The sequence below is a fragment of the Trachemys scripta genome, chromosome 4, assembly GCF_013100865.1.
Source record: "Trachemys scripta elegans isolate TJP31775 chromosome 4, CAS_Tse_1.0, whole genome shotgun sequence".
In the NCBI taxonomy this organism is placed as follows: Eukaryota; Metazoa; Chordata; order Testudines; family Emydidae; genus Trachemys; species Trachemys scripta.
In genome coordinates, this window is record NC_048301.1 from 37,297,777 (window position 1) to 37,325,579 (window position 27,803).

General features: G+C 45.7%; 1 protein-coding gene across 2 annotated transcripts in view; it reads left to right on the forward strand.

Moving 5' to 3' along the window:
* The window catches only part of STON2 (stonin 2), a 115,997-nt gene that overhangs the window by 8,287 nt on the left and 79,907 nt on the right, over window positions 1-27,803 (forward strand). For both annotated transcript variants that reach the window (XR_004645457.1, XM_034768164.1), the window contains exons 2-4: window positions 11,737-11,948; window positions 13,850-14,113; window positions 25,634-25,831. Coding sequence is in view for 1 of the 2 variants with exons in the window: in XM_034768164.1 (XP_034624055.1) it covers window positions 11,861-11,948; window positions 13,850-14,113; window positions 25,634-25,831 (550 nt within the window). In the remaining variant the exon portion in view is untranslated. The remainder of the gene's footprint in view (window positions 1-11,736; window positions 11,949-13,849; window positions 14,114-25,633; window positions 25,832-27,803) is intronic.

Consider the following 27,803-nt stretch of genomic DNA (forward strand, 5'->3'; position numbering starts at 1 on the left):
CAATAAGGGTTCAAGGAATCTTCAAGGCCAACCGAGCCTTTCCTTAATTTTAACTTTGATTTTATGATGTATTCTCTCTTCACTGTAGAGGAGACATAACAGCACTCATGCCATAAGTCAGCTCCAAGGTCTTAGATTTGAATGAAGGGAAATTAACTTTCCCGTTAAATATGGCCTATCAGCTCCTAAAACTGTAGTCTAGAATGGCGTTCATGTCTAACCATTGGGAAGGCGGAATGTTCTGTTACCTAAGGGACTGGGAATCGGGAGAGCTGGGTTCTATCCAGAACTCTGCCACTGACTTGCTATGTGACTTTCCCCACTCAATGCCTCAGTTTCCTGATCTGTAAATGGGTATAATAACACCACCCTTTGTAAAGTGCTTTGACAACATCAGATAAAAAGTGCACTATAAATACAAAGTATTTTATTACTAGGCATTCAGAATGCCCAAATTACTGCTAAATGCATTTTTACCAGTTTATCCTATTGAATAAACAACTAATTGTGAGTCTGCCATTGGAAATTGATGACTGTGCAACTTTAGTAATAATAAAAGGCAGCAGATTTTCTTTCTTAAGGCAAGTGAAGGTTGAATAAATTCTCTGTGAAGCAGGGAGCTGCAAAGTGCTTTCACCACAACCACTTTCCTTTTCCTCTGGTAACTTCAAATCCTCCAAGTACAGAGACTGATATGGAGGGGTTGGTCAGTTGGCTTTTTCTAAATGTGGAATTTTAAAAGATGAAGTCGCATGCTTGGATCTTGTTTGAAAACTGGAATTTTCCCTTATCCCTTGGGTTGTTTGAGTTTTAGAAGATTTTGTGGGTGCTGTGTGAGTATGCACATACACGGAGAACTTTCATAGTACTTCGCTTGAGCCAAGCATAAGTCAGGTGGTCGTCAGAGGCTTCTCCTATCCGTGGCTTTCTGTGACTTGCAACAGCCCTCTTAACCAAGGGCCTACTCCCTTCTGTGAGGGCACCTTACCAGCAGAGCACCCACTCCTGTTCTACTTCTGGTCCTCTCCTGAACAGCAACTGTCTACTTCAGCAATAATGCCCTGTGACGGGAGCAATTGACCAACATCCCCTACTCTGTTATTTGTATTCATTTCATCTTATGACACACGGTGCTCTTTCAGACCATGGACAAAACTTAATAGTATGATTTTAAAAGAACAGATTGGCACAGTGCTTACCAGCATGCTCTCCCGGCCCCACCCACTGAACAACCAGAGATCAGGACTGACAGCTGAATGTACAGATGAACCTGAATGTATAAGGGTACTGACCACTGAGCTCTAGTACCAAGTGGCATTTGCCAGCATCCTAGATGCTTCACAATTCGGCTCCAGCATGGAGATATCCCTCACGGGACTAAAAGACACACTCCTCCTGGCAGTGGGTGGAAGCTACATCTCAATGCTTATGCTACTTAACCTCCCGGAAGAGTTTGACACATCTGAGCACTGACCTTCTCACGTGATGTAGGTGGCGCAGCACTACCTTGGCTCCGATCATTCTTCTCCCAACAGGCGCCAGAGTGTGGTAATAGGCAACTGATCCACTTGCCCCCAAAACCCTCAGTTGTATAATCTCATAGCGATCTGTGCTGCCACCATTCCCCTCCTCTCTCCAATATCTACATGAGAGCATGTTGGTAGGTGGTAAGACACCATGGGTTCCTCTGCCACTGGTGCACCAATAACACACAGTACATATACCCCCTTACCACAGCCACAACCAACACCATTACAAAGAGCTCACAGTGCCTTAAAGGAGATCAGCACATGGTAAAGAGCAGCTGGCTCAGCCTGAACAAGGGCAAGACCAAAATGGTCAGAAAGGGGAAATGTTTAGAAGTAGTTTGGACATTGTTCTCCCCTTCCATCAAAGGTGTCTGTCTCCATTCATCAAAGCAATTAAAGTCTTTGGGTCCTGTTCTACTCATCACTTAGCCTAAGAGACCAGATAGAATCAATGGCAAAAAATTCTGCCTTCTGCCTCCAGTTTACTAGGAAAATTTTTTGCTTTCTTCCAAACTGAGGCTCTGGCAACTGTGTGTCCACAATAGGCTCTTTTGGAAACATTTCCCTTTGTTACTAACACCCAGGCAGCCTCATGTCCACCATATTCACTTTGTCAGGTTACAGCAACAATCATGCAAAGGATCATACAACAGTGTGTGTGTGTGTGTGTGTTTTGTTTTCTACTGTGTGTGAATTTGATTTTGTTTTTTTTTAACTGCAAATAAAATATTTCCCATGAGGCTGTCCCTTTAAAAGCAAACTTTGCCCCATCTTTTTCATACAGTTGCTCTTTATTCCCTTGAAATGGTGGGAGTCAGGCTAAACCCACATGACCATCCAGCCTGCAGAGGGACGGAACTTCATCTTCCCCTGCACAGGCCACTCCTGAGGCTGGATCAGACCCACCTCCAGTGGCAGTGCAGAAGTAAGGGTGGCAATACCATACCATGCCACCCTCACTTCTGCACTGCTGCTGATGGTGGCTCTGTCTTCAGAGCTGGACACCCAGCCAGCAGCTGCCACTCTCTGAAGGCAGCGCCACTGCCAGCAGCAGTACAGAAGTAAAAATGGCAATACGGTGACCCCACTTGCGACCCCAACCCAACTCCTGTTTGGGTCACAGTTATAACCCCCACAGTTAACCCCCTCAGTTATAACACTGTGAAATTTCAGATTTAAATATCTGAAACTGTGAAATTTAAGATTTTTGAAATCCTGTGACAGTGAAATTTACCAAAATAGACGGTGAATTTGGGAGGGCCCTGCACATAGATTTCTGACCTGCTGTAACTCCCAACCACACCTTGTCTTCTGATCTCCAGGTTCTGGCATCACCTTGACTCTGGCCTTCTGATTCCAGCCTGGTACAACATCTGATCTCGGGTCTGTTGAGTTTGACTCTGGCGATTCCTCCAACCCCTGCTCACGGACTGCCATCTTGCAGTTGTTCTTGACATGTAGACTCCAGCTCAGCTGTGACTGCTAGGCAAGACTACCTAGGTCCCAGCCCCTTACAGTCTGCTTCTGTGGTGTTTCTTGTCCTCTTGTCCCATGCACAGCTCCACCAAATCAATACCCAGACCTCTACATTTTCATTCATCTCCTAGTACAGGGATCGTCAACCTTTGGCATGCGGCCCATCAGGGAAATCCGCTGGCGGGCCGGGACGGTTTGTTTACCTGCAGCATCCGCAGATTCGGCCGATCGCAGCTCCCACCAGCCACGGTCCCCCGTTCCAGGCCAATGGGGGCTGCGGGAAGTGGCGTGGGCCCAGGGGTGTGCTGGTCAGTGCTTCCCACTGCCCCCATTGGCCTGGAACCGCGAACTGTGGGCAGTGGAAGCTGCAATCAGCTAAACCTGCAGATGCTGCAGGTAAACAAACCGTCCCGGCCCGCCAGCGAATTTCCCTGATGGGCCGCATGCCAAAGGTTGCCAATCCCTGTCTTGTGAAATCCCTCTATCCACATAGCTCTGCTCCCTTGACAGATATTGACATATGGCTGTGTTTTAGATGGTGACTCTTATTGTTTTAGCTATGTTATTCCAACAGGAGCTTAACTGCTTCTTACATTTAGCCTGAATGAAGGATGATTTGTTACACCCACTGCTTCAACGAAGTTTAACCCAACCCCCAGCAAAGGAACTGCTCCAGACAATCTGTGCCACAGGCAAAACTTCAGTGTGCCTTCCCCTCCTCATAGGCCTAGGGTGGGAGACTTGGCATGCCTGTCCCTTCATCATGGCACAGGGCCAACTGGGCCAAATATGAGTGGTGGTGTATCCCATGGGCAAGTCACAATGCCATTTACTCAAATTTGGCCTGGCTGTGCCTCTGTAAGGATGGAGAGCCAGTTGGGTCAAATCTGCCACTCTAGGCAATTGCCCAGAAGTCTGCCAGGCTAGACAACTGCCTTGTTTGCCTATAGCTAAAGTGGCGCCTGACCTCCACCATAACGATAGCATGAACTTTACTAGTATTCACAGCTCCTGATTCGGCTTGTGTAATTGAATCCAGTCTTGAAGCGTGGGAGGAATTGTGCTGTCTTCCCTGTTTGCTGATGGAGTTGAAATTTCAGTTGCAAATGCAATGCTTAATTCTAGCTTTAAAAAACTAAAAGGCAGTAGTTTCTTTCGAGATATAAATGCAGTGCCAGAACATTAGTGGCTGACAGAGAAGCACTGCATTCTAGTTATAAAAGCAGGGAAATTTTAGACTAGAAAGATGCATCTCTTTAACAACCACAGCCACATTCTGGCAAACATTTATGAGACCATCATATTCCTTTTCCCATTTCCCATTATTACTGCAGGTTACTAAGAAATTTGGAAGCATAAAGATGCTTCTTGCTTTCTGATCTCCATTCTCCTCCTGACAGCTTTATTTAATGATGCCACCATCTAGTGTCTGACATGCAGACAATTCTGTGGTGAGTAACTATGGTACATCATGCATTGTCGTCTTACCTCACTGAATAGACCACGGGAGAGAAGTTAGCATGTTAAACAGGAGAGAGACCTTGGTAATCACCATGAGGGCGAGCGAAATACAGGAGTAGTTTTGTAGGGTTTAGCAAATGGAACGCATTTGGTTAAGTTTGTCTGAGGATAACTTTGGGGTTCTAAAGCTCACCTTCATTGCACACAGACTTTCTATACTTAGGGTACATCTACCCTACCTGAAAAATGCTCCCCCTTCCCCCACGCGACAGTGAGTCTTAAAGCCCAGGTCAATTGACTCAGGCTCATGCTACGGAACTAAAAATAGCAGTGTAGACATTTCCATCTGGGCTGGAGCTTGGGCTCTCAGGGTATGTTTACACTGCAATTAAAAACCCTGACTTTGGTTTGTGGGGCTCAGGCTAAGAGGCTGTTTAATTGTGGTGTGGACATCCAGGCTTGGGCTGGAGCACAGGCCCTGTGACGTGGGGGTGTCCCAGAGTTTGGGCTGCAGCCTGAGCCTGAATGTCTATACCACAATTAAAGAGCCCCTCAGCCCATGCCCCGTGAGCCTGTGTCAGATGGCACAGACCAGCCATGGGTGTCTAATTGCAGCGTAGATATACCCTAAGACTGGGTGACCAGATAGCAAGTGTGAAAAATTGGGACAGAGGGCAGGGGGTAATAGGAGCCTGCTTAAGACAAAGCCCCAAATATTGGGAATGATAAAATCAGAACATCTGGTCACCCTACCTAAGACCTTCCCCCTTCTGGGTTTCAGAGCCAGAGCTCCAGCCTGAGAGGAACAATCACCTACACTGCTATTTTTAGCCCTGTAGCACGAACCCAAGTCAGTTGAACTCTGAGACTTGCTGCCATGGGATGGTGGAGGGTGAGTGGGGGGAGGGTTGCTGTGCTGACATACCCTAAGAAACAGGATATAAATTTTTCAGAGTTTGCAGAGACATAATAAACTATTTTGGAGATTTCCAAAAAACAGATGCCCAAACTCAAGTATTCAATTAGAGGCCGCTTTTGAACAATTTGACTCTAGATGTCTTATAACTTTGTTTTCCTAGCGTTTTATAGGAAAGGCTCCAAGCAATCCCTTTGTAAAGCCAGCTGCCTTCCCAGATAATAGAGCTGTTTACAGTTTACCGGTGCAGTTGTGTCCAGACATGCAGCAACTGACTCCCAGCTCTGCAATTAATTCACCATCCTAGCAGGACAAGTTAGACTCTCTCAATTCAAAGTGGGTGCAGGGCAGGGAACATATGTGCAGCTTGTAACAATGATATCTGGAAGCCTTGGGTCTCAAAACGGATGTAGAATTGTGGCTCATGGTGGCCTTGAGAGAACAAGGAAGTGGCAGAGATGAATATGCCTCCTATCTTTTCTGAAGTGGAGGTTACTAACCACACCTCATAGTCTCAGTGTATTCAGACTGCTGGTTGCCTACTATTAACTTTTTGTGAAACACAGAATTTTCAGTAGAACAGCAATTTCCCTAGTTTCTCTATACAAGGGATTCAAAATTAATCTAGGCCTGTAGAATTCAGGACCTTACATAGGTGTGGTCTGCAGCCTAACCTTAATATATACCACAAGCTGTTATTTTATTTATTTTTTCCTATCTCTGGCATGGTGAAGTGATTGTTCACAGAAATGGGCTGTTAAATAATTTAGTCCATTCTCCCCTTATCCCATCAATACAAAATTGTTCCCTACTGTATTTCTTCTAGTGCTCCAGTCTAGTTCTAAAGCACGGTTTTACTCTGAAAAGTGAGGGCAGCATTTGGCCTACAGAGTGTGATTATTATGAGAAAGATAGAACCTAGCTCAATTATCCCATTCCAGGCTGAGTCTGCAGGGCTGGCAGTTTGGAAAATTATCTTTTTCACTTGTAATGCAGTTATGTAACAGGAGACTACATTACACTTGGAATGAGCACTGAGACGCAATAAACAGGGACATCCCCCCCATGAGTCATTCTTACAGAAATGGTTTCAGAGCAGAATCACACTTAAAATGTCTCAAGCATGTTTCTGCCACTTCCCTGGGGAGCCTGGGAGCAGAACACATCTCACTGTCAGGAATTATTTGTCCTGATATTCATCCTATATTTTCCCTTAGTTTTATCCCATTACACCTAGTTATACCCCTTTGAATCACCCAAAATAATTTGTCTACATCCTTGGAGCTTCAAATGTTTGTGGACTGTTTATTCTCCCCTACTCCTTCCATGTAGTGTTGCTTTTTTAAGGCCCAGGCTGAAGTCCTTGCTCATTGAGTTTTGGGAGCATAAAATATACAGGACGGGGGCTACAATCTTTCTTCCTCTGTTAATCTCTCCAGCTCTCTGAACACTATCTAATGTGGTTCTCTTTAGTAATTAGGCACCCACAACTGAACACAGGTTTTTTTTCAGATGCAGTCGCAGCTAGAGGCATACAGAGACAGGCTCTTGCCTCCTGAATTTTCTAAATATTACTGGTTTCAGAGTAGCAGCCGTGTTAGTCTGTATCCGCAAAAAGAACAGGAGTACTTGTGGCACCTTAGAGACTAACAAATTTATTTGAGCATAAGCTTTCGTGGGCTACAGCCCACTTCATCGGATGCATAGAATGGAACATATAGTAAGGAGACATTTATACACATACAGAGAACATGAAAAGGTGGGAGTTGCCCTACCAACTCTAATAGCCTCTACCACTCCTAGACACACAGAATCCCTTTTCAGAGAAATATCTGTAGAAGAGCTCTGGAGTGGGGGAGGAAAGTGCAAAGATTCCCTTGAACAATGTCTCCATCATTTCAGGGGTAGGAGTGTTTGCCCTCCTGAGAAATGGGTGATGATTCTGCCCCCAAACCAAATGGATTCCCAGCATACATGCACAGGCTCTGTCCTGGGACCCACAGCACCTCCCTGCTAGTGCAATGCATGGCTCCATTGGAACCATACTACTTAGGGGCTCCTCTACACATGGCAGTTCTTTTTACAGGTGGCTTCTCCATGTGGAAGAATGGTGGTAAAGGTAATGCTGTGTTGTCTTTTTCAAGTAATCAGCACAAATATAATCACCCTCCCATACCCCATAATTCAAAGCTATGGGCGTTGATCAAAGGGAGCAAGTGTTTCGTTCAGCAGGCTGTATTGTCTGGAGCAGCCTTTAAATTTCTGGAAGAGTCCAAAATTCTGTCTTTGCATCTTTTTCTCCCCACCACAGACAGACACTTCCCCAGATCACCTCCAAACCAGAAAGCCCTCAGATGTTACAGTCAATTCGATCTGATTTTCAAATAGTTAAATCTTATTTTTCCCAGAGAAATCAATGGCATTAGTTAGAATAACAAAGCAGCAGTCTCTGCATCATTTACCAAACAAACTAGGAACTGTGCAGAAACAGGGCCTGCTCCAGGCACCAGCCCACCAAGCATGTGCTTGGGGCGGCGCGGCGGGGCCCTCCGGCCCGAGAGCGGGGCCGCGAATGGGCTCGCCGCCCTCCCCGCGGCGCTCCGCCCAGTCGGAGAGAGCAGAGAGCCACGGCGGGCTCGCCGCCCTCCCCCCCAGCGCTCTGGCCGCCGGGGAGAGCGGAGAGCCCCAGCCGGGCTCTCCGCCCTGCTCCCGGCGCTCTGGCCAGTTGGGGATTGCGGGCTCGCGGCAGGGCTCGGCGCCCTCCCCTGCCACGCTAGGGGCGGGGGGAGGGGGAGGTGGCTTTCTTGCCTAGGGCGGCAAAAAAGCCAGAGCCGGCCCTGTGCAGAAAGTCCCAATAGCAGCAGAGCCCTATAACTCGAACATGTGCCAGTGGTGCATTTCAAGGCCTCTCAGTACACTGTAAAGATTCCCTCCCAGATATTTCTAGTTTCTTGCCATCTGTTTTAAGATGCAATAGCTGCTCTGTAGCTTTCCAAATGCAGAGCCCCTGACTCAATAATTCAGGGGACCACTTTGCTTTCTCTCTCTTTCTTAGGAATTTCTCATGTGACCACCACCACCGCAGACCTTGAGTACAGGTCATCTCCCGGTTCCAGATTTGAGAATCATTTGAGGGGTTCTGTGGCAGTGCAGCAATGGGGAACTTCAGAAAAACTCAGGAGCAAAAAGTCAAGCCTCCAGCATAGCATTTTAAAACTGCAATCTTCTTCAGTTCTCCTTGGGGGGGGGGGGGGGGGGGAGTGTGGACAGCAGGGGGGGACTGCTGAGAAAATCCATGGTAAACTGATCTTCCTGCCTCCTTCCAGAGGTCTTCTGTGGATGCTTGAAAAATGTGTTCTTGTGGGCTCCAAGTGTGTTAAGAGCCAGATAAATTGTTTTGTTTGTTCATTTCCTGTCATTTCAGGGTTCCTTGAGGACTTTCTCAGTGAGAATAGGGAGAGGTCAGTGTTCTGTTATTTAGAAAGACTCCAATTACAGATATTTAAACAAGCCAAAAGTGAACAGCTTAACAGGTCAGATGAGGAAAGCAAAATATCAAAGTCATCCTCTCCCTCCCTCTCTCCGAGGGAAACCAGAGCCCCTGTGACCCTAAACATCTGATTTCACCACACACTCACCGCCAGTTTACTCCCTTTGTTTAGCGCTCTCTGCGGTTTTCTCATAAGAGAGTCCATTGTGGGGTTGGTGGGAAGAGGGGGCAAGAGGTGTCTGCCCTCACTACGGGAATGCAGAGACCCTGCCACTGGTGGGGTGGGAAGGGGAGAATAGATCTGGGTTCAGCTGCAGCTGTTTCCATGTCAGGAGAGAGGGAGCTGCATAAGGAAAGAGAGGGTGTGGGTGTTCAGCTGAGAGGGGAGCAGCCTTGCTTACATAAGAGAGCACTGAAAGGCTCTGGATATAGAAGCTATAGTTACAAACGAAGACTCTGGCTGTAGGGAGCCTTACTCCTTTTGTGGGAAGCCTTGTATTTTGTGTTGGACTTTTGTTATAGGGGCCTGTTTTCAGTCTACAGCAGTTAGGCAATAAGCTTGGGCCCGTCAATTCCCACCATGACCAGGGACTGGGCCGACCATTCTGCGACTGAGAGGTTGATCTTCTGAGTTTTCAGCTCTTCCATGCAGGCCTTATTTGCTGCCCTTGTAGAACTGAACTGGATAAAAATGGAATTAGCATATTATTGTTGTTTATTTGTATTATTGTAGCATGTAGAAACCTACTGTACTAGACACTATACAAACACAGAACAAAAGTTAGATCTAGCACACTGGTTCTCAACTTCGTTGGGCTCAGGACCCATTTGTAAACCTTGATGATCTGTCGTGACCCAGTGAGTAGCTTTAAGGCAAAAAAACATCTGTCTTACTAGATATTTCTTACATTAATGTGTCTATATTGTGGGTAATAAGCACTAAATAAGTGCACCCTGCAGACCATCTTGGCAGCTCCTGTCCTCCAGGGCTTGCTGGGCTCAGCTCCCTCCTCCAGGCATGGGGGCTCAGCACCGGTCAGATTTGGCCCAGCCACTTCTCTGTCATGATGATGGGTGGGCCAGCTAGGCCAAATTTGAGTGAGTGGCCTTACAAGCCTGGTGCATGTGGACCCTCCTCTTCCACAGACTTTGTGTGTGACCTTGGGCAAGTCACCTCGCCTCTCTGTGCCTAAGTTCCCCATCTGTAAAATGGGCATAGTACCCTACCTATCAGGAATTGTGAGGACAATTGCATTAAAGATTGTGAGGTGCTCAGATACTATGGTGATGGAGGCCATATAAATACCTAAGATAGACAGAGTTTAAAAAATCCATTTAAAATTCATTATTACTGAGTTCTGTCTCTTCTCAAACATGAGGAATGCTATATGACCGCTTTCTGTGGTACTAGAGCTGTAGGATATTTAAGGTATGGATACATTGCAAATATTATAGCAGAACTGAAAAACATATACAGGAGGTACAATGACTTTGTTTCAGTGCAATATGTTGGAGATGGGGCCAGAACTTTTGGGAAATGTTTAGATCTGTGGCTTGGGCCCATGGTATTTTGAAGAATTTCTAGGACATATTATTCCTTCCATTTTCCCCCCACCCCCATCACCTGCACTATTTTGCATGGCACAGTGAGGGTAAATTATATTATCTTGAGCAGGCAAAAAAATATAGTCTATTTTATTTGACTTTCAGCAAGAGTTATCCAAATTTCGCAGAGCTCTGATGGAGTTGTTCTTGTTGGATAAGCATGAGTATATGTGTAGGTGACATAAAGACTTTGAACACACACAAGATGAGAGTTGAGACATTGGGTGACGTGCCCCTAAATCATCATGACTTTTGTGGAAAATGGAAAAAGCAATGTTTCAAATGTATTGGATGCAACTAGAGCCAGTCAGGTTATTTGTTGTGAATCGTTTATCTGAGAACTTTGACCATTTTCCCCTCCCCTTTTAAAATTATCTACAAATGGGTGACTTTTACATATTTTCTTCTTGTTATCAGTGTGGTCAAATGAATTGTTTTGTGCAAACAAGTTTTAACCAATGTTTGGGCACGAACTTGTTGCTGTGAATATTCACTATTTGTGTCATTACTAATCATCTAGGTCACATGGTGTTGACTCTGTTTCCTGATAGGTTGGCCTACGTTTTATAAACAAAGGGACTTCCTCATTATTATCAAGCATTTCCATGGCATCCAGCATCAGGGTGATTTACAAGGCTTATGTAGACACATTCCAGGTCCCAAGCCTCATGCTCCACTGCAGCTTTACCAGTCAGCTAGGAAACAATATTCAATAGTTGAGAAGCCAAGCTAAATTCATGCTTATTCGTATTTCCACAGGGCTTGAATGCCACAGAAACAGGGGCTTCATAAAAACCTAAGACAGGTAGGGAATGAATTCACACACCTCTGGAAAACAGAGATAATACACAGGTGTGATGTGACACTTTAAGCCCTATGGAAGAAAATGCTATCCAAGTTGAAGGCTCCATTCCACTTGCTGCATGGGGCTGTTTTAAGATGAAAACTTTTTAAAAAATAAAATCACACACAGCGCTCTTTAGAGACCCCATGCTGCTTTTTTTAAGAGTAGGGGTTTGTCACAATGCCTTTGGCCAAACTTATTCCTCCTCCGCATACAGAAAAGGTAGTGTTCTGACCCCCAGAGGTGACTGCATTTTGGTGGAACTGTGTATGTAGTTTGTGAAATGTGTTAGTTGCCTTTATTATTAAAATGCTGGGGCTTATTTTTTCAGTTAATTTGTTTAGGGTGTTTTTTGTTTGTTTGTTTGTTTTTAACTTTGAGAGACCTAATTACACCCTTTCTTGATTCTTAACAGAATTTCTAATGTGAAAGGAAAAAGCCAGGAAGTGCCAAGGAGGTGCTGCTCCCCATTGATTGGCATTGACCATTCTGGGCCTTTCCCTCAAGCACTGGGTGAAGATGAGCAGCCTGTCCCGAGCATGACGTCATTGGCAAATGTCATTGCTTCCCACCAGTCAGAGTGGGTCTCCTTCAATGATGAGCTGCTCGTGCCGGTTACTTCGCAGGGTAAGTTCCCTCAGATTCCTTTAGAGCCCTTTAAGAAAGACTTTTTAAAATTAAACTGGCCCATCTACTGACACAGATTTGGTCTCATGAGAACCTGCCTTCCAAGTGGGAACAGCGGAGGCTGAGTTACTTCCTACTTCCCCTGCATGATGGAGAGTTCTAGGTAAAAATATCAAATGTTATGTCTCATGAGAAATGTTTTATAAATGCCCTTTCATTGGGCCTAGTTCTGCCTCAGTTACACAGTTCCCACTGACCACATGGGATGTTTCACCTATTCTAACTAAGGGCAAAACTAGGCCTGGTGTGAGATTAAAAGGGGATGAAGGCTGTCCACCTATAGTTAGTGACAAGCTCAGCAGAGACTGCTACAGGGCTTTGTAAGAAATAATAAACTAATGGCAGCTGCACTAAATTTCTCTATCCCACTCCTGGTGATTCTCCTCCTAGCATGAACCCTCAGGTCCAAGAGCAGAAACTAAAGTTGCCTCTCATCATTAGCAACCAGTCAGTACAAGTTACATATAATTCCTTTCCTGCAAAAATGGGTCCCCAAGTGCTTGAGTTCCTATAGCTAATACAGCGAACTTTTTTGATTTCTCTATGCTTATGCTGTTATTTATAAAGGGTTATTTCAGAGGAGACAATCAGCTTTTCAGATGAGTCTGGACGTCAGCTGGAGTGAGATAGAAGCTGATGATGGCAGGAGCTTTGTTTCTTTCAAGGCCTCTGTTAGTGGGTGACCAACAAATGGTCACTATGCTGTAAAACCTGTATATGCTGTGTCCCCTCATTCATGCACGCGCCAGCCCTGTCTAGCGCAGGAAAATAAGTAGTTGTAGTGGTGGCTCCTCCCACTCTGGCTCAGTGGGAGGCCACTCCACCTCACTACGTCATGAGGATCTGCCCACCATCAGGGAATTAGCAGCAGAGTGAATAGTCTAAGGCTCTAGCCCTTAGGTGGAACATAGCAAACGAGCTGTCTGCAAGGTCTGGCTCTTAGGAAGGGGCAATAGCAGTTTAGGGCCTCAGGCAGGGGTGATCACCATACAGTCTAGGGCTCAGACAGGGGTGCTTTTCTAGCCTTGGAGGTAGGGCGCAGAAATAGGCAGTCCATTGCCTGACATCTTGGGTCAGGCAGACAAATGCAGGTCTCTTGTCCTAAGTGGGGAGGCTACCACCCCAGGGGTGAGGTGGCGGGGGGGAGAGGGACATGGGACCACCTGACCCCAGCCCAGGGCCCTAACAGTGGCGAGGCATCCCACCACTGGGTCAGTGGGAAATTCAGCTGCAGCATGCCGACCACGTTTAAGTAGCCATACAACCGGACTGGAGTCGGCTGTCTCTGGGCCACTTCCTACCTTCCCCTTGGGGTGTACCTACATCCAGGGGTGTCCTCCATCTCCTCTGAGTAGGTATCCAGTGGCAGCTCCCACCACTCCTCAGGGTCCAAGTTGGCAGCGGCAGCAGCTCTGGCCAGTCTTCAGCACAGTAAGGGTTCTCCTCGGGCTCTAACTCTGGGAGCAGGCAGGAGGCATCTGTCTCCTCCAGCTGCTTTCTCCCAGCTGAACTACAGGGTTCAGCCTTTATACTTCCTGTCCCGTCCCTTGACTTCTGGTAGGTGGGGCAAGCCCGCTCTGGGTCCGCTCACCCAGGTTTAGCAGTTGGCTCCTCCCCCTCTGGCTCAGTAGGAGGCCACTCCCCTCATCACAGAAGTGTTTAAAAAATGTGTTAGCTAACTTGTTGTTAAATCGTGGTTGACCCGAGCAGGGAATCTAAGGGCAACCACAACCGGCCAACATCTTCTCCCTTCCCAGCCACCCATCCCATCCCCTGTAAGATTTCATACTCCAATGCAGAATTTAGCACTGACATTTCTGTATGTTTTGTCTCAACTTTAGGTGGCACAGAAGAGCCTCTGGAAAAGTGTTTTTCCTCCTCCGACACCTCCTCAGAAGACAACCATAATGTAGATGGAGAGTTTCAGGACCTCTCACACACTGAGCTGAGTAATGACGTGGACAAGCCTGGGGTGGACTCTGCATCTGTATCTCTGCTTGGGAACCATGTGTGTCCCAAACCTGATCTATCTTCATCTATCAGTAACTGGGTTCAATTTGAAGATATGCCATGGACCAGCACTTTACCAGCTCACATACAAACAGGTAGGGGAGCTTCATGCAAAGGTCTGTTACAATAATACAGCAGGCGGGCACTTCTCTCAGTTCTCTTTAGCTGAAACTGTGCAAGTCATATTTGAGATTAAACCAGAGGTGGGCAAATTACTGCCTGTGGGCCACATCCATCCTGCCCAACCTTTGAGCTCCCGGCTGGGGAGGCTAGCCCACGGGCCCTCCTCTGCTGCCCCTCCTCCGGGCGGCATGGCGGCCAGACATGCTGCTCTGATCGGCATGGTAAGGGGGCCAGGGGGTTGGATAAGGGGCAGGGAGTCCTGTGGGACGGGGAGCAGGGGTGGTTGGATGGGGCAGAGGTTCTGGGGGGCGGTCAGGGGACGGGGAATGGGGGGGGAGGTTGGTTGGATAGACGTGGGAGTCGTGGGGGGCCTGTCGGGGGCGGGTGTATGGATAGGAGTCAGGGGACAGGGAGCAGGGAGGGTTGGATAGGGGGTGGGGTCCCGGGGGACAGTTAGGGGCGGGGGGGTCCCAGGAGGGGGCAGTTAGGGGACAAGGAGCAGGGGGTTGGATGGGTTGGGATTCTGAGGGGGGCAGTCATGGGGTGAGAAGTGGGAAGGGTCGGATGTGGGCGGGGACCAGGCTGTTTGGGGAGGCACATCCTTCCCTACCTGGCCCTCCATATAGTTTGCTCACCCCTGGATTAAACACAATGGATACTAGCACAGTTTCAAACAGGGCCTATAACTCATCTGTGCCCCTCCCCTCTGTATCAACTACATTGTCTGTTTGATAACACCTTTGGGAGAGAAACAGGTCATTTAAGACATGATAGGTCAAGTCTGAGCTAAGGTTAGCCTGTGGGATTATCAACAGCAGCATAGAAGATGAAAGGGGAAATGAGTGAAGGGTGAAAGGGTAAATTAAGTTTCCATGAGCCATCTAATCCTTGGCTTCTCCGTTGAGACTTCCAACAAGGTGGTTGGGATGAGGAGGCCAGGGAAGGAAAGGCGGAGGACAATGACAGTGGTGGTTTTAGTGATAAGGATGCCTGTCCACTGGAAAATGAATCAGACTGTACCAACTCATGTACAGTAGGCCCACCAATCAGCTTTTAAATTTTGGGCTACATTCATACTGGTGACCTAGAAGTCCACCCTTTTCTTCATGATGGGGCTGCTGCTTTTGTTGTCTTCCCTGATGCATCATCCCAATTGCGGAATTGCTTCTGCCAATTGTTCCTTTCCTAGGAATTTCCAGCTCATGTAGGTCACTACACTCTGTTATGAACTAGTTAGCTGTCTGGAATCTGATGAGAAGGGGCCATAAATGGCCACTTGTTCTATTCTGGTTCAGAAAGATCAAGGGCTTGTCCATCCCGACACTGCTCCAAGATCCAAGACTTAGGGTGTGACATTTCCTCCCATCACCTACCTCAAACTGCTCTGCTGAGCCAATTAGGCTGGAGAGTTCAGTCCCCTGGAGTGGGGGGAGGCAGCAGAGAACACATAAATGGAGCATATGTGGTACAGAGAGCTTGGTGAATAGTGGATGGAGCTTTCCTATCTTTCAAGAAGGGGTGGATAACCCTGTGCCATGCCCCAAGTCAGGGCTGTGACAGTGAGGGAGATAAGCCCTCTGGAGAATTAGGACAAGTTTCCACCATAGAGCTCTGTCAGCATAAATCAACTTGTACTTCACACCACATGACACTGGGGCATGAGCAGCAAACATGCTGTCATTTCAAACTGTCCCATCACTCAGTGACCTATGTGGTTCAAGCTTGCAGCACCGTGTCACCCATGTGCCCTCCACCCAACCATATCCCCACCTGACTCTACTGCTTCCCCTCTGTAAGGTGCCTTCTCCCCACCTCTTCTGCAAGGGGAAATCTCCAAAGTTACTCTGGAAGCCAGCAGAGGAGTAATAAACAGCTTTGTGCGGCACTGAGATGCCATTCCCGCAAACACCGTATTCTGTCTTCCCCCTCCCCACGGTGGGGAGAGACACATCTTCTGCTTTCTGCCATTCCCTGGATGTGAGCACACTCCGCTCCTTTCCCCCTCTCCCTCTCCCTAATTTGCAGGCAGGACTGATCGGCAAAGGTGCCTGCTTTTGGGCAACTGAGCTTTAATGTGATTTTAGTCCCTTGTTTTAGAGGTGACTTCCCTGTTGCACCTGCTTCTAGATCCCTGCCCAGATCTGGCCGAGTGGAGCTGGGGTCCGTATGGGAATCTGGCTGCTCCTGTTGCTGTGTGCATAAAGAGAGATCTGCGAAGGATATCTCTGCCACACAGCATAGCCTGCGTCCATGGTTCTGTAATACGTACCACGGCATGCGGTGTTTCTGCACAACTCCACCATTCTCTCCACATCAAGTGCTCGTGTGCCAAGCGTTGAATCGGTATAGTATGAAAGGCAGAGAAAGACTTGACTGTGTTGGCATAGGCTTTCCTGGGGGAGAGGGAACTGCTGGGCATGACGGTTATGGCATGCTTTTTGAACTGGTCTCCTCAGCAATGGAGATATGATCCTATGTCAATTCTAATCTAGAAGCTCAGGGTATGGAGAAGGTTTCAGTCGTGTTTGCAGTCCAGCAGCGTGGAAAATAGAAGTAAATGATATGCCAGTTCTTGGCAGAACTCTAAGACAAGTTAGGTTCCATCAGTGCTCACTCTACCTTCCTAGTGCTGCACTTAATGTCTGAGGAAGCACCAAAGTAGCAGAAACAAAGCACGACTCTGAGATAATAGGTGTTTCGTTTTTGTCATAAGTTCTCATTGATTTCTTTTAAAGTCTGCATCTAAACACTCTAAGCTAGATCCTTAGCTGGTGTAATTCATCATAGCTCCACTGACTTCTAGCCTTCTGAATATATAAAATCTTCACATCAAATGACACAATCCCCTGAAAGGGGGAGGAGCTATACAAGGTATAAAGTTGTGTGGCTGTTCTAGCCCATGTGGCCTATTTCTCCCTGCCCCACTTTCCAAGTATGTATTTTTGGTAGCGGCACCTCCTGTCTGTTTCTCTTTAAATAATCAGAAGAGGAAGGAAGAGACTTACTCAGTAATGTAGGGCTTGGCTACATGGCATGGTATAGTCCATTTGAGGGGTGTGAAATGTAGAGCACTCTAATGTGCTACACTCTAACTGCCTATGTAGACCCTGCTGGTGCAAACTAGAAGGTACCTAGTTCATGTTAACATAGTCCTGTTTCAAACTAGATTGTCAGGCTCAACGGGTAGTGATCATCGGCTCGATGCCTAGTTGGCAACCAGTATCAAGTGGAGTTCCCCAGGGATCGGTCCTGGGGCCAGTTTTGTTCAACATCTTTATCAATGATCTGGATGATGGAATAGAGTGCACCCTCAGCAAGTTCGCAGAAGACACTAAGCTGGGGGAAGAGGTAGTTATGCTGGAGGATAGGGATAGGGTCCAGAGTGACCTAGACAAATTGGAGGATTGGGCCAAAAGAAATCTGATGAGGTTCAACAAGGACAAGTGCAGAGTCCTGCACTTAGGACAGAAGAATCCCATGCACTGCTACAGGCTGGGGACCGACTGGCTAAGCATCAGTTCTGCAGAAAAGGACGTGGTCATTACAGTGGACAAGAAGCTGGATATGAGTCAGCAGTGTGCCCTCGTTGCCAAGAAGACCAACGGCATGTTAGGTTGTATTAGTAGGAGCATTGCCAGCAGATCGAGGGAAGTGATTATTCCCTTCTATTCCGCACTGGTGAGGCCACACCTGGAGTATTTCGTCCAGTTTTGGTTTTCGTCGCCCCCCCCCCCCCGCCCCCCGCACTACAGAAGGGATGTGGACAAATTGGAGAGAGTCCAGCGGAGGGCAACGAAAATGATTAGGGGGCTGGAGCACATGACTTGCAAGGAGAGACTGAGGGAACTGGGCTTATTTAGTCTGCAGAAGAGAAGAGTGAGGAGGGATTTGATAGCAGCCTTCAACTACCTGAAGGGAGGTTCCAAAGAGGATGGAGCTAGGCTGTTCTCAGTGGTGGCAGATGACAGAACAAGAAACAATGGTCTCAAGTTGCAGTGGGGGAGGTCTAGGTTGGATATTAGGAAACACTATTTCATTAGGAGGGTGGTGAAGTACTGGAATGGGTTACCTGGGGAGGTGGAGAAATCTCCCTCCTTAGAGGTTTTTAAGGCCGGCTTGACAAAGCTTTGGCTGGGATGATTCAGTTGGTGTTGGTCCTGCTATCCCTGTCTCTAACAAGAGCTTCAGCCCTGAGGCTTTCTACTCCAACCTGACACTGTCCCTGCTTTGCTTTCCCCAGGGCTGCTTTTTACGTTTCCCCAGCTCTGTCCATCTTTTTGCTCACCCCTAGACTTCCTTTCTGGACTCTCTACTCCAGGTGCTCTGAGCTAGGAGAAGCAGTAAAGCTCCTGGTCTCTCCTTGAAGGTCTTTTACAGCACTGTCCCTCTTCCTAGTGTACACTGCAGGCAAGCCTACAGCTCCCATCAAGGCTGGGAATTCTGAGAGGTGAAGCTCTGCTGTTCTGAGCTGAAGCTGGGAACTGGCTGGGCTGGGCCTGTGGCCTGCTTTACAGGGCCAGCACAACCTGTTAGAGGCACACAAGCTATTTGGCTTTTCACAAGAAAAGGTAGTTAGAAGGGAAAAGAGAATCTGCTACTCGTAGTTCTCGCCATCTCTCCAGATGCTTCCATTTGTTGGGCTGCAATGAGTGCTCTGGTAAAGAGAAAAGGGCTTTGAAATGTTGCTGGGCCCTGGTGTTTCCCATCTTCTCCATGCAGTCCGGTGCTGCATTGACAAAATGGCAGAGAATGCAGATGGGCAACTAAGTATATTAAACACATTTTGAGCAATTGGCAAGATCTCAACCTTTCTCCTCTTCAGGGCATCTGTCCTTCAGCAGGGCACGTGTGCACAGCCTCGGATCCCTGCTCAGCTAATTGCTGATCCTGGAGCCTGCTTTTAATCTTGGTTGGACAGGAGATTGCATCTTTTCCTTCAGCGTATGGACCTAGCCTAAGTGAGCTGTGCTTTTGTCACCTCCATGCTGAACTGTTGCAATGTACCCCAACTTGCTTTGACTATGATGGCCATTCAGAAACTGCAGTTGGTCCATCAGTCCACAGCCCACCTCCAAAGGGGAGCTAACCAAAGAGAGCACATTGCCCTTCTGCTTCTATTCATCATCCACTTCAAAGCAGTGGTTCTGCTCTTTAGAACCTTTAAACATGGGCTACACCCAGTCCCCCTCTCCGTGTTTTACCATAGGCAGCAGGGACACTGCAGGAGGCAGTCTCTGAACAGGGGCGGCTTTATGTTTTTTGCCGCCCCAAGCACGGCAGTCAGACAGCCTTCGGCGGCGCGCCTGTGGGAGATCCGCTGGTCACGCGGATTCGGCGGCGTTTCTGCGGGTGATCTGCCGGTTGGCGTACCCGCCGCCGAATTACCGCCGAATCCGCAGGACTGGCGGACCTCCCGCAGGCGTGCCACCGAAGGCTGCCTGACTGTCGCCCTCATGGCAACCGGCACGCCGCCCCCCGCGGCTTGCCGCCCCCGGCACGCGCTTGCTGCACTGGTGCCTGGAGCCGCCCCTGTCTCTGAAGTGCAGCTCTTGGGATGGGGGAGAGGGCAGGACATTTCTCGGGAGATGGCTCTCTAACCTGGTGGGCTATCTTTTAACTCCAGTCATGCCACTGGGGGCTCATGTGCAAGTCACGTCTTTTTATATAGATTCAGCCCCAATAAAAGAGTGGTAGACTGGCCCGTGACTTTCCAGGGTGACTACCATCCAGTGATACCTTAGTTGGAATGGCAATTACAGGCAGAATGGAAAGGCAAGATCCTAATCAGGTAGAGTTTGCTGCAACTCTTAGCTGAGTATATGGTGCCTTCAGTAAATTCTATGGTGATGGCATTATTAGAGTTTCCTGTAATTAGTGGCCCAGACAGGAACAATAGTGAGTGGCTGGTTACAACTTGGGAGAGTATCAGAAACTTCCCTGACTTAAATGTAGAATATAAGTAGAAGACTGGCATGAGAAGACTGTTTGAAATCTTTCCTGTGTAAGCAGCTGTGGGGAGCAGTGTTATGCAGGCTCAGCACTCTGACTGTGTTTTTTTCGGTGCTGTGGCACTGTTACAAAATAGTCAATCTTTTTTTTTTTTTTTTTTTTACGCAATGACACAGAAATCTTTAACAAGTGGAACATTCTGTTTTTTTCCTTTTCCTATTTCCTCCTTTTGGTGGAAACAGAGAGAATTTGATTTTTTCCCTCATCATTAGTATGAGGCTAGCATAGCCCATTATATTGGTACTGAGGAAGTGGCAAGGCACAACAATAGAACCATCCAAATCCTCTTGTCACAGAAATGTGATGTGTAAATAATCAGAACAATTACATTTGTCATTTAACAGGCCTTAGCTAGCAGGTTCCCAGTTAGATATATCATTGCCATGAGCTTCACTCTTGAATTCAGTGTAGCATAGAAATTAGAACTGAATGAATCCTTAAGCCTCTTCAACTGCTTGTAAAAAAACAACTCAATTTACTAAGAAAGGTGCCTTGGGAAACCAAGATAGAATATACATACCAGGAAAAAAAACCTAAGTCTCTGAGTGCTGAAATAATGGACTGTCAGTACCCTAGGCGTGATACAGGATGAAGTGCATTATTGGGACAATTCTGTCAATTGCCTTGCAACACAAGCAAATTGCTGAGAATTCGCACAGCTGACAGATCTCAGCATTACACCTCATGACATTAAAAGTCTGATTTCAAGGAAAGACTGGCTCATTTTGGAGCCCTATGTCAGTGATTATGAGAAGCGGGAGAGCAGCAGGACTGTCCGTAGAGAAGTCGAAACAAGTTGAAGTCTCTGAAGTGAAAAGCTAAACATGTTTTGTATTTTCAGATCAATACATAATAGTTGTTTGAACTGATGTTTAACCCATGTAGTCTAGTGTGAATCATTAGCTAAAATAACGTATGCCTCATTGGGTTCTAAGTTGTAAGGGTGAGGGACCAGACGAAGGGCTCATCTACATGGGGAAATTGACAAGAATAACTATAGAGGAATAAGCTATTTTGCAATGGCTATTTTGGAATAACTCCCCCTGTGTGGTGACAACGCAGGAAAGGAAACAGAACGCCAGGTCTGTGGTAGCTAGAGAGCTTTACAAGCCTCTTGCAAAAAGTTTCTTAGGAAAACTTTTCTTGGGGTTTTTATTTTTCTTTTTACTTTGTTTACAACTCTTCTTAGTGGTTACATTCTTGCGCATAGAAGAGCCAGGCAGTATACATGCACATAAGATAACGAACTCATCTCTTGAGCGCGTGAACACTAGCTGCGAGGGTACAATCAAATCAGCCAAATAAGTTTCTCAAACATAGGCGCTAGAACAAGGTCACTCTTGCCTCGTAGCCATGGGAGCAGTTTGCTGCGCCTGTGGACTGGCGATTCGGGAGCTATGCATCTCTACACCCCTGAGGACGCTATTCTGGAATAAAAGTTGCTTTATTCTGGAATAATGAGTGTGCTTCCTAAGAGAAGTAATTATTTTGCAATAAAATCATTTTGTTCACATAGGAAGGATTCTGAAATAGCTGTTGTGGAATAGCTTATTCCTCAATAACTATTCTAGTCAATTTCCCTGTTTAGACAAGTCCTGAATGTAACAAGTGGGCCACACTTGAATTATTTAATGATGCATCTTTCTGCATTAATCAAAATTAATGTATTTAATATCTAAGTCCCTTTTTTTTACTGTTGATTTATCTCTAAGGTATTTTAATAAAATGATAAGTCATCTTCTAAGATCAATGTACAAACTACACTTAGAAAAGCTCCTTTCATGTCAGTTGTCCGGGCAACCTATGGAGACCACTCTTAAAAGCCTGTCTGCTATGACTGACTGATATTGTTGTGTGTGTCAAAATAATTCTAGATAAAGTTTCAAGTCTGGCCTCCTAGACATTTCATGCCATGTCTAACTCAATTGCTAAGGGGACTCAGAGTTTATCACCATACGCTTCTCACCTTTCTTTTCTGAGCAGCTTCCCATTTTAAAAGGTTTCATCTCTACCCATTAGCCAAGCAGATTTAGCAATCGCACATCTGCAATGATTTTGTTGCGATGTAATTTACACTATGCTTGTCAGCCAGTCATGTGCAATGGGGAATAGACCTCCTGACACTCTGCTCCAGGACCACTGATCTTGATCCAGTTGGGTACCAGTCTAGTAGCCCAGACTTGCATACACACAAGTAGTTTGGGAGTCTGTCCACTAGAGGGCAATGGTGTAGATATAGATATGGATGCACCCTTAAAATGATGAGGTTGTGGCACAGTTTGGATAGTTTATCTATATATGCCTCAGGATGTATTCTCTTCAGGAGATTTAGTCCCAGCGTACCCATTATGACTAATCTTCTGGAAACTAGAAATATACAGATAGATCCTCCTTTGCCATATCTTCCAACATTCCAGCAAATGAATGGAATCTAATGAGAGCTGAATGTACACTATGGGATGAGGGCATAACCTATGGTTCAGAGATTACACAACAAATTCCTAAATGTAGGAATTAGGGTATCCTAAATTTCATGTTGATTAGCAGTTGGAGTTATAGCCAACATGCTACTGTCAGCCTTTTATCTTCTCTGTGTAATAAATATAGATGTAATAACTTGAAAAGCAGCAGCTGGGCCAAGATTAAGATTAAAATCAGAAGCAATAGGTGATCCTAATTGAGAAATGAGAATATAATGCAGTAAAGAAAACTTTCTGAGCTGATGAAAGATGGACTGTCCTAGGCCAAAGTATTCAGTTCTGTTGTAAGTAAAGACCCATCTTCTGTGTCAATCTCTCTCCCTGGAGAAGTATGCAATATTCTGAGGGCATCCCCTCCATATTCTTGATGATGTCTTTGGAACAACCAAATAAAAGAATCATGCCCCAGGGAATTTAGAGCACATTTTATGCCAAGCCCAAAGTATGCAGGTCAGGATTTAGAGAAGTTTGTTCTGTGTGGATACCCAGGCGATCCAAAAATAAGCATTAGCATTCATAGTTATGTACATTGCTAATGAATCTCTATACCTTGAGTCAAGTTTCTCTCAGCATTCTCGTTATCTCTTTCAGGTGCAGCTCTAGGCTTGTATGAATTTGGAGGTTCTCCATAACCCCACAAATCAGATTTAGATTAAAACTGTCTGTGTCCTATTGCTCTAACTGCTCTAACAGTACTGTGGACAAAACAAAACATGTACAATGCATTTTCACTAAAGATGAGTTAATGAGGATGCAGTCATCTCTAGATCAGGTTTAGGTTGGGGCTAGTATTTGGCACTGAAATCTGGCAAGCTGATACAAGTTGACCCCAAATGAGCAAAAATCTAGTGCAATCAGCTGAGATTGTGATACCTCTACTATCTGGGGCTGCATCTGAACCAGATCAGGAATATGGGCTATTTCTGGGTTGTATCATCAGGTCAGTTTAATTTTATTTTTATAATCTGTGTAATTTTCATGGTGCACTAGCCTAATCTGGCTGGTGCTTTTGAGTGGGCAGCACTGAAGGAGACTGGTTAATTATATAAAATTGGCCGTGTAGGAACTGCACTGTTATATGACATGGACACTCAGAACTTACCAGCAACAGCAGGAATAGAACTTGGTTTGGATCCTCCTGCACCAAAATCACAGCGCCCAATTGCTTGATCTACAGGAGAATCTCCTCTAGCCCTCAGCAGTATAAGATCTGTGACACACAGTTGAGCAATTCTGATTCCATCCCTCAGAAGGCACTAATGACACACATTAGCTAATTGAATCGCAATAGGTATTATAAAAATAACTATGTAACTCTGACATCTGAGGAAATGGGAGCTATGTTTATGAAGGATCAGTACTCTGATTTAGCATACCTTTGCAATAGTTGCGGTCTTCCTTGCTAGAGAAAGGGGGCAAATAGTCACCATTTTCCTGCTTCTCATGTAACTCTATCTACATGTTAATAAAGTGCCAGTCATGGTGTTAACCAGGTGCTGTTCTTATTGTAGCAGATGTCATGGTTCATTGTCAAACTGAGATGGCATATCTAATGGGGTTTGCAGGGGTCAGTCTTGGTTCTGATACTATTCAATATTTTCATTAATGACTTGGATAATGGAGTGGGGAGTATGCTTATAAAATTTGCAGATGACACTGAGCTGGAAAGGGTTGCAAGCACTCTGGAGGACAGATTAGAATTCAAAATGACTGTGACAAATTGGAGAATTGGTCTGAATTCAACAAAATGAAATTCAATGAAGTGCGAAGTACTTCACTTAGGAAGGAGAAGTCAAATGCACAACTACAAAATCGGGAATAACTGGCTAGGTAGTAGTACTGCTGAAAAGGATCTTGGGGTTATAGTAGATCACAAATTGAATATGAATCAACAGTGTGATGCAGTTAAGAATAAGGCTAATGTCGTTCTGGGGTATACTAACAAAAGTGTTTTATGCAAGACACGGAAGGTAATTGTCATGCTCTATTCTGCACTGGTGAGGCCTCAGCTGGAGTGCTGTGTCCAGTTCAGAGCACAACACTTCAGGAAAGATGTGGACAAATTGGCAAGAGACCCTTCCAGCCCTACATTTCCATGATTCTATGATTCCATATAGGGATATTTGCTGTGATGCAGGCCTCCAGTAAGAAATTACGAAGCAGCATTTCAGCTAAAGGCAAGGAACTATACTGAAGCTAAAGAATTGTTCAGCTCATGTATCTTAGTGTCTGATGGAGTGAGACCAGCATTTGGCCCTCTAGGTCTCATTTTTGGGCACATGAAACAATAGACCCTGAGGAAAGAAAGCTAGGCTGTGGCCAAAGCATAATCATAGTTTAAAACTATATCAGTGTAGACCCATTTTTTTCTGTTAGTTAAATAGTCATGATAGTGGCCAATAATAATGCCAGAATTCTTGAGCCTGAGGTTTATGGTTAATCACAGGTTCAACTCCCCATATTAGTGTCACACTTTGGGAAGTTTTACCTTTTTAAAACTGACAAGTCTCTTTTAATTTTAAAAACAATGAGGGAAAGGAAAGCCAGGGACTTATAGAGCCAGGCCTACTACAAGCTTCCTCACAAGGGTAACACAATCCTGATCTGCAGCATTCCCTGCTATTCCAGTCCTGGGCACCTTCTTCTGCCAGTGCACCTCACTCTTGACTTCTTGATATTCTACTCCTGCTTGTCTCCTAGGCAGAGCCAGTCAGTCAGGCTGAATTATACCAAGCCATGTCATGTGAACAAATGGAGTCCAGGCTGACAACTGTGACCTAAACCAGGAATTGAACGTGGCTCTCCAGAGGTTAAAAGGGTTAATGAGTTATAACGTGCTGTTACAAAGCCTTCCCCTCCTATGCTAATGAATCACTGGGCTGTCATGCTCCTCTATCCCAAAGATCTTCAGTGCCACTCATGCTCCCCTCCCCCCTCAAATCTGCCCTCCTGCAACTCTGTGTCATCCAGCTCACCAAATTTCTGTTTGTTTCACACATCCAGCCCTTCCATCAAGAGCACCCTGCTGGACTTCTCCCTCCTCAGATTATTCTGAGAGACAGCCCCTTGCCTCAGAGAGCAGCTGGACGACCAACTCAGAGGACACCAGCAGCCAAAGCATTGCCCCCTCCTACACAGATTTGCAGTCGATAAATACTGAAGATCTGACCAGTGGTGGGGCTTCTGCAGCAGACTCAGCTGGTAAGACAAACAGCACTTCTTACGTGTTTCTGTCTCTTCACAGTCTCAACCAAACTCACCTGATTTGGATCTGTTCAGAACTGAAGGATAGAGTTTGGCTCCAGAACCAGAACAAACTTCACCACCATGTGGATCTATAATTTTGGTTTGGCCCACTATAGAGATGGGAGTGAGCCATTAAATTCAGATGCATATCCAAATGTCCTCAAAGTTCAGGTGTGCTTGGCTCAGGCCTATCTCTAGTTAACTGGATGGGATTCAAGAGCTTTTTCACAAGCTATCAAGCTTGCACAAGCTGATTTATTCTTTCTTTCTTTTTTTCTTTCTTTCTTTTCTGTAAATGGGGCTGGGGATGGTATTACAGGAGTTAAATGGAAAGGAAGCAACCTGGCTCTGGATAAGAGAGCACTGAAAGGTTCTGAGTGTAGAAGGTGTGCTTAATCTTGAAGACTCTAGCTGCTGGAAGCCTTATTCCATTTGTTTGTTTGAACTCTGGCAGAGGGAAGCCATTTATTTTGTGTTGGTCTTTGTCAATAAGGGCCTGGTTTCAGCCTACAGCAGCTGGACAAACCTTCGGCAAATTGTCCTGCAAAGGAATAGCGGGTTGGCAAAGTATAATGAGATACAACATGGTTTTAAACTTTAAGTAGGGTGACCAGATGTCCTGATTTTATAGGGACAGTCCCGTTTTTTGGGTCTTTTTCTTATATAGGCTCCTATTACCCCCCACCCACTGTCCCGATTTTTCACACTTGCTGTCTGGTCACCCTAACTTTAAGTAATATTTGTGAAGATGTAACTGTTGCTGGTAAAATGACTGGCTGCCCCAAATCTTGCCACTGTTTTATTTCATTGTCTCAATAAGCAAAGGGGAGAACTTGGGAGTTCTTGTTATTAGTTCTGTACTTCTCAGAAGAAGTAACACAAGACATCTGTGTTACCAATACAATGAAGATATTTACTCTTTATGAAGTAGCTGCTTGTCTTCATTATCAAAATATTCCATATCTGCATGTGAGAAGAGAGAGGAAGAGAGTGAGAGGTTGAGGTTAAACTGTTGCTAGATTTCCTGTGACACCTTGGATAAATCTATTTTTTTATGAGATTACTAGTTTGGCTGCTAAAGGTAATGGTGTTGATGTAATAGACTTTGATAAGGCATTGACTTGCTATTGTTTGACATTTTGATAAAAAACCTAGAACAAAATAAAATTAATATGGCACACATTCAATGGATTAAAAGCTGGCTAACTGAAAGGTGTCAAAACGTAATTGTAAATGGGGAATCGTCATCGAATGAGCGTGTTCTAGTGGGACTCTGCAGGGTTCAGTTCTTGGCCCTATGCTATTTAACATTTTTATTAATGACCTGGAAGAAACATAAAATTATCAATGATAAAGGTTGCAGATGAAACAAAAATTGGGGAAGCTGTAAATAATGAAGAGGACAAGTCATTGATACAGAGAGATCTGACTCACTTCTAAGCTAGGTTCAAGCAACCAATATGCAGTTTAATATGGTTAAATGTAAGCATATACATCTAGGAACAAAGGCCATACTTACTGGATGAGGGGACTCTATCCTGGGAAGTAGTGACTCTGAAAAAGATTTAAGGCAGGGGTTCTCAAATTGGGGGTCAGGACCCCACAGGGGGTCGCAAGGTTATTACATGGGGAGTCATGAGCTGTCAACCTCCATCCCAAATCGCGCTTTGTATCCAGCATTTATAACGGTGTTAAATATATAAAAAAGTGTTTTTTAATGTACAAGGGGGGTCGCATTCAGAGGCTTGCTGTGTGAAAGGAGTCACCGGTACAAAAGTCTGAGAACCCCTGATTTAAGGGTTGTGATAGAAAATCAGCTGAGCATGAGCTCCCAGTGCAATACTGTGATCAAAAGGGCTAATGCAGTCCTGGAAAGCATGAACAGGGGAATCTCAAATAAGAGTAGAAAGGTTATTTTACCTCTGTA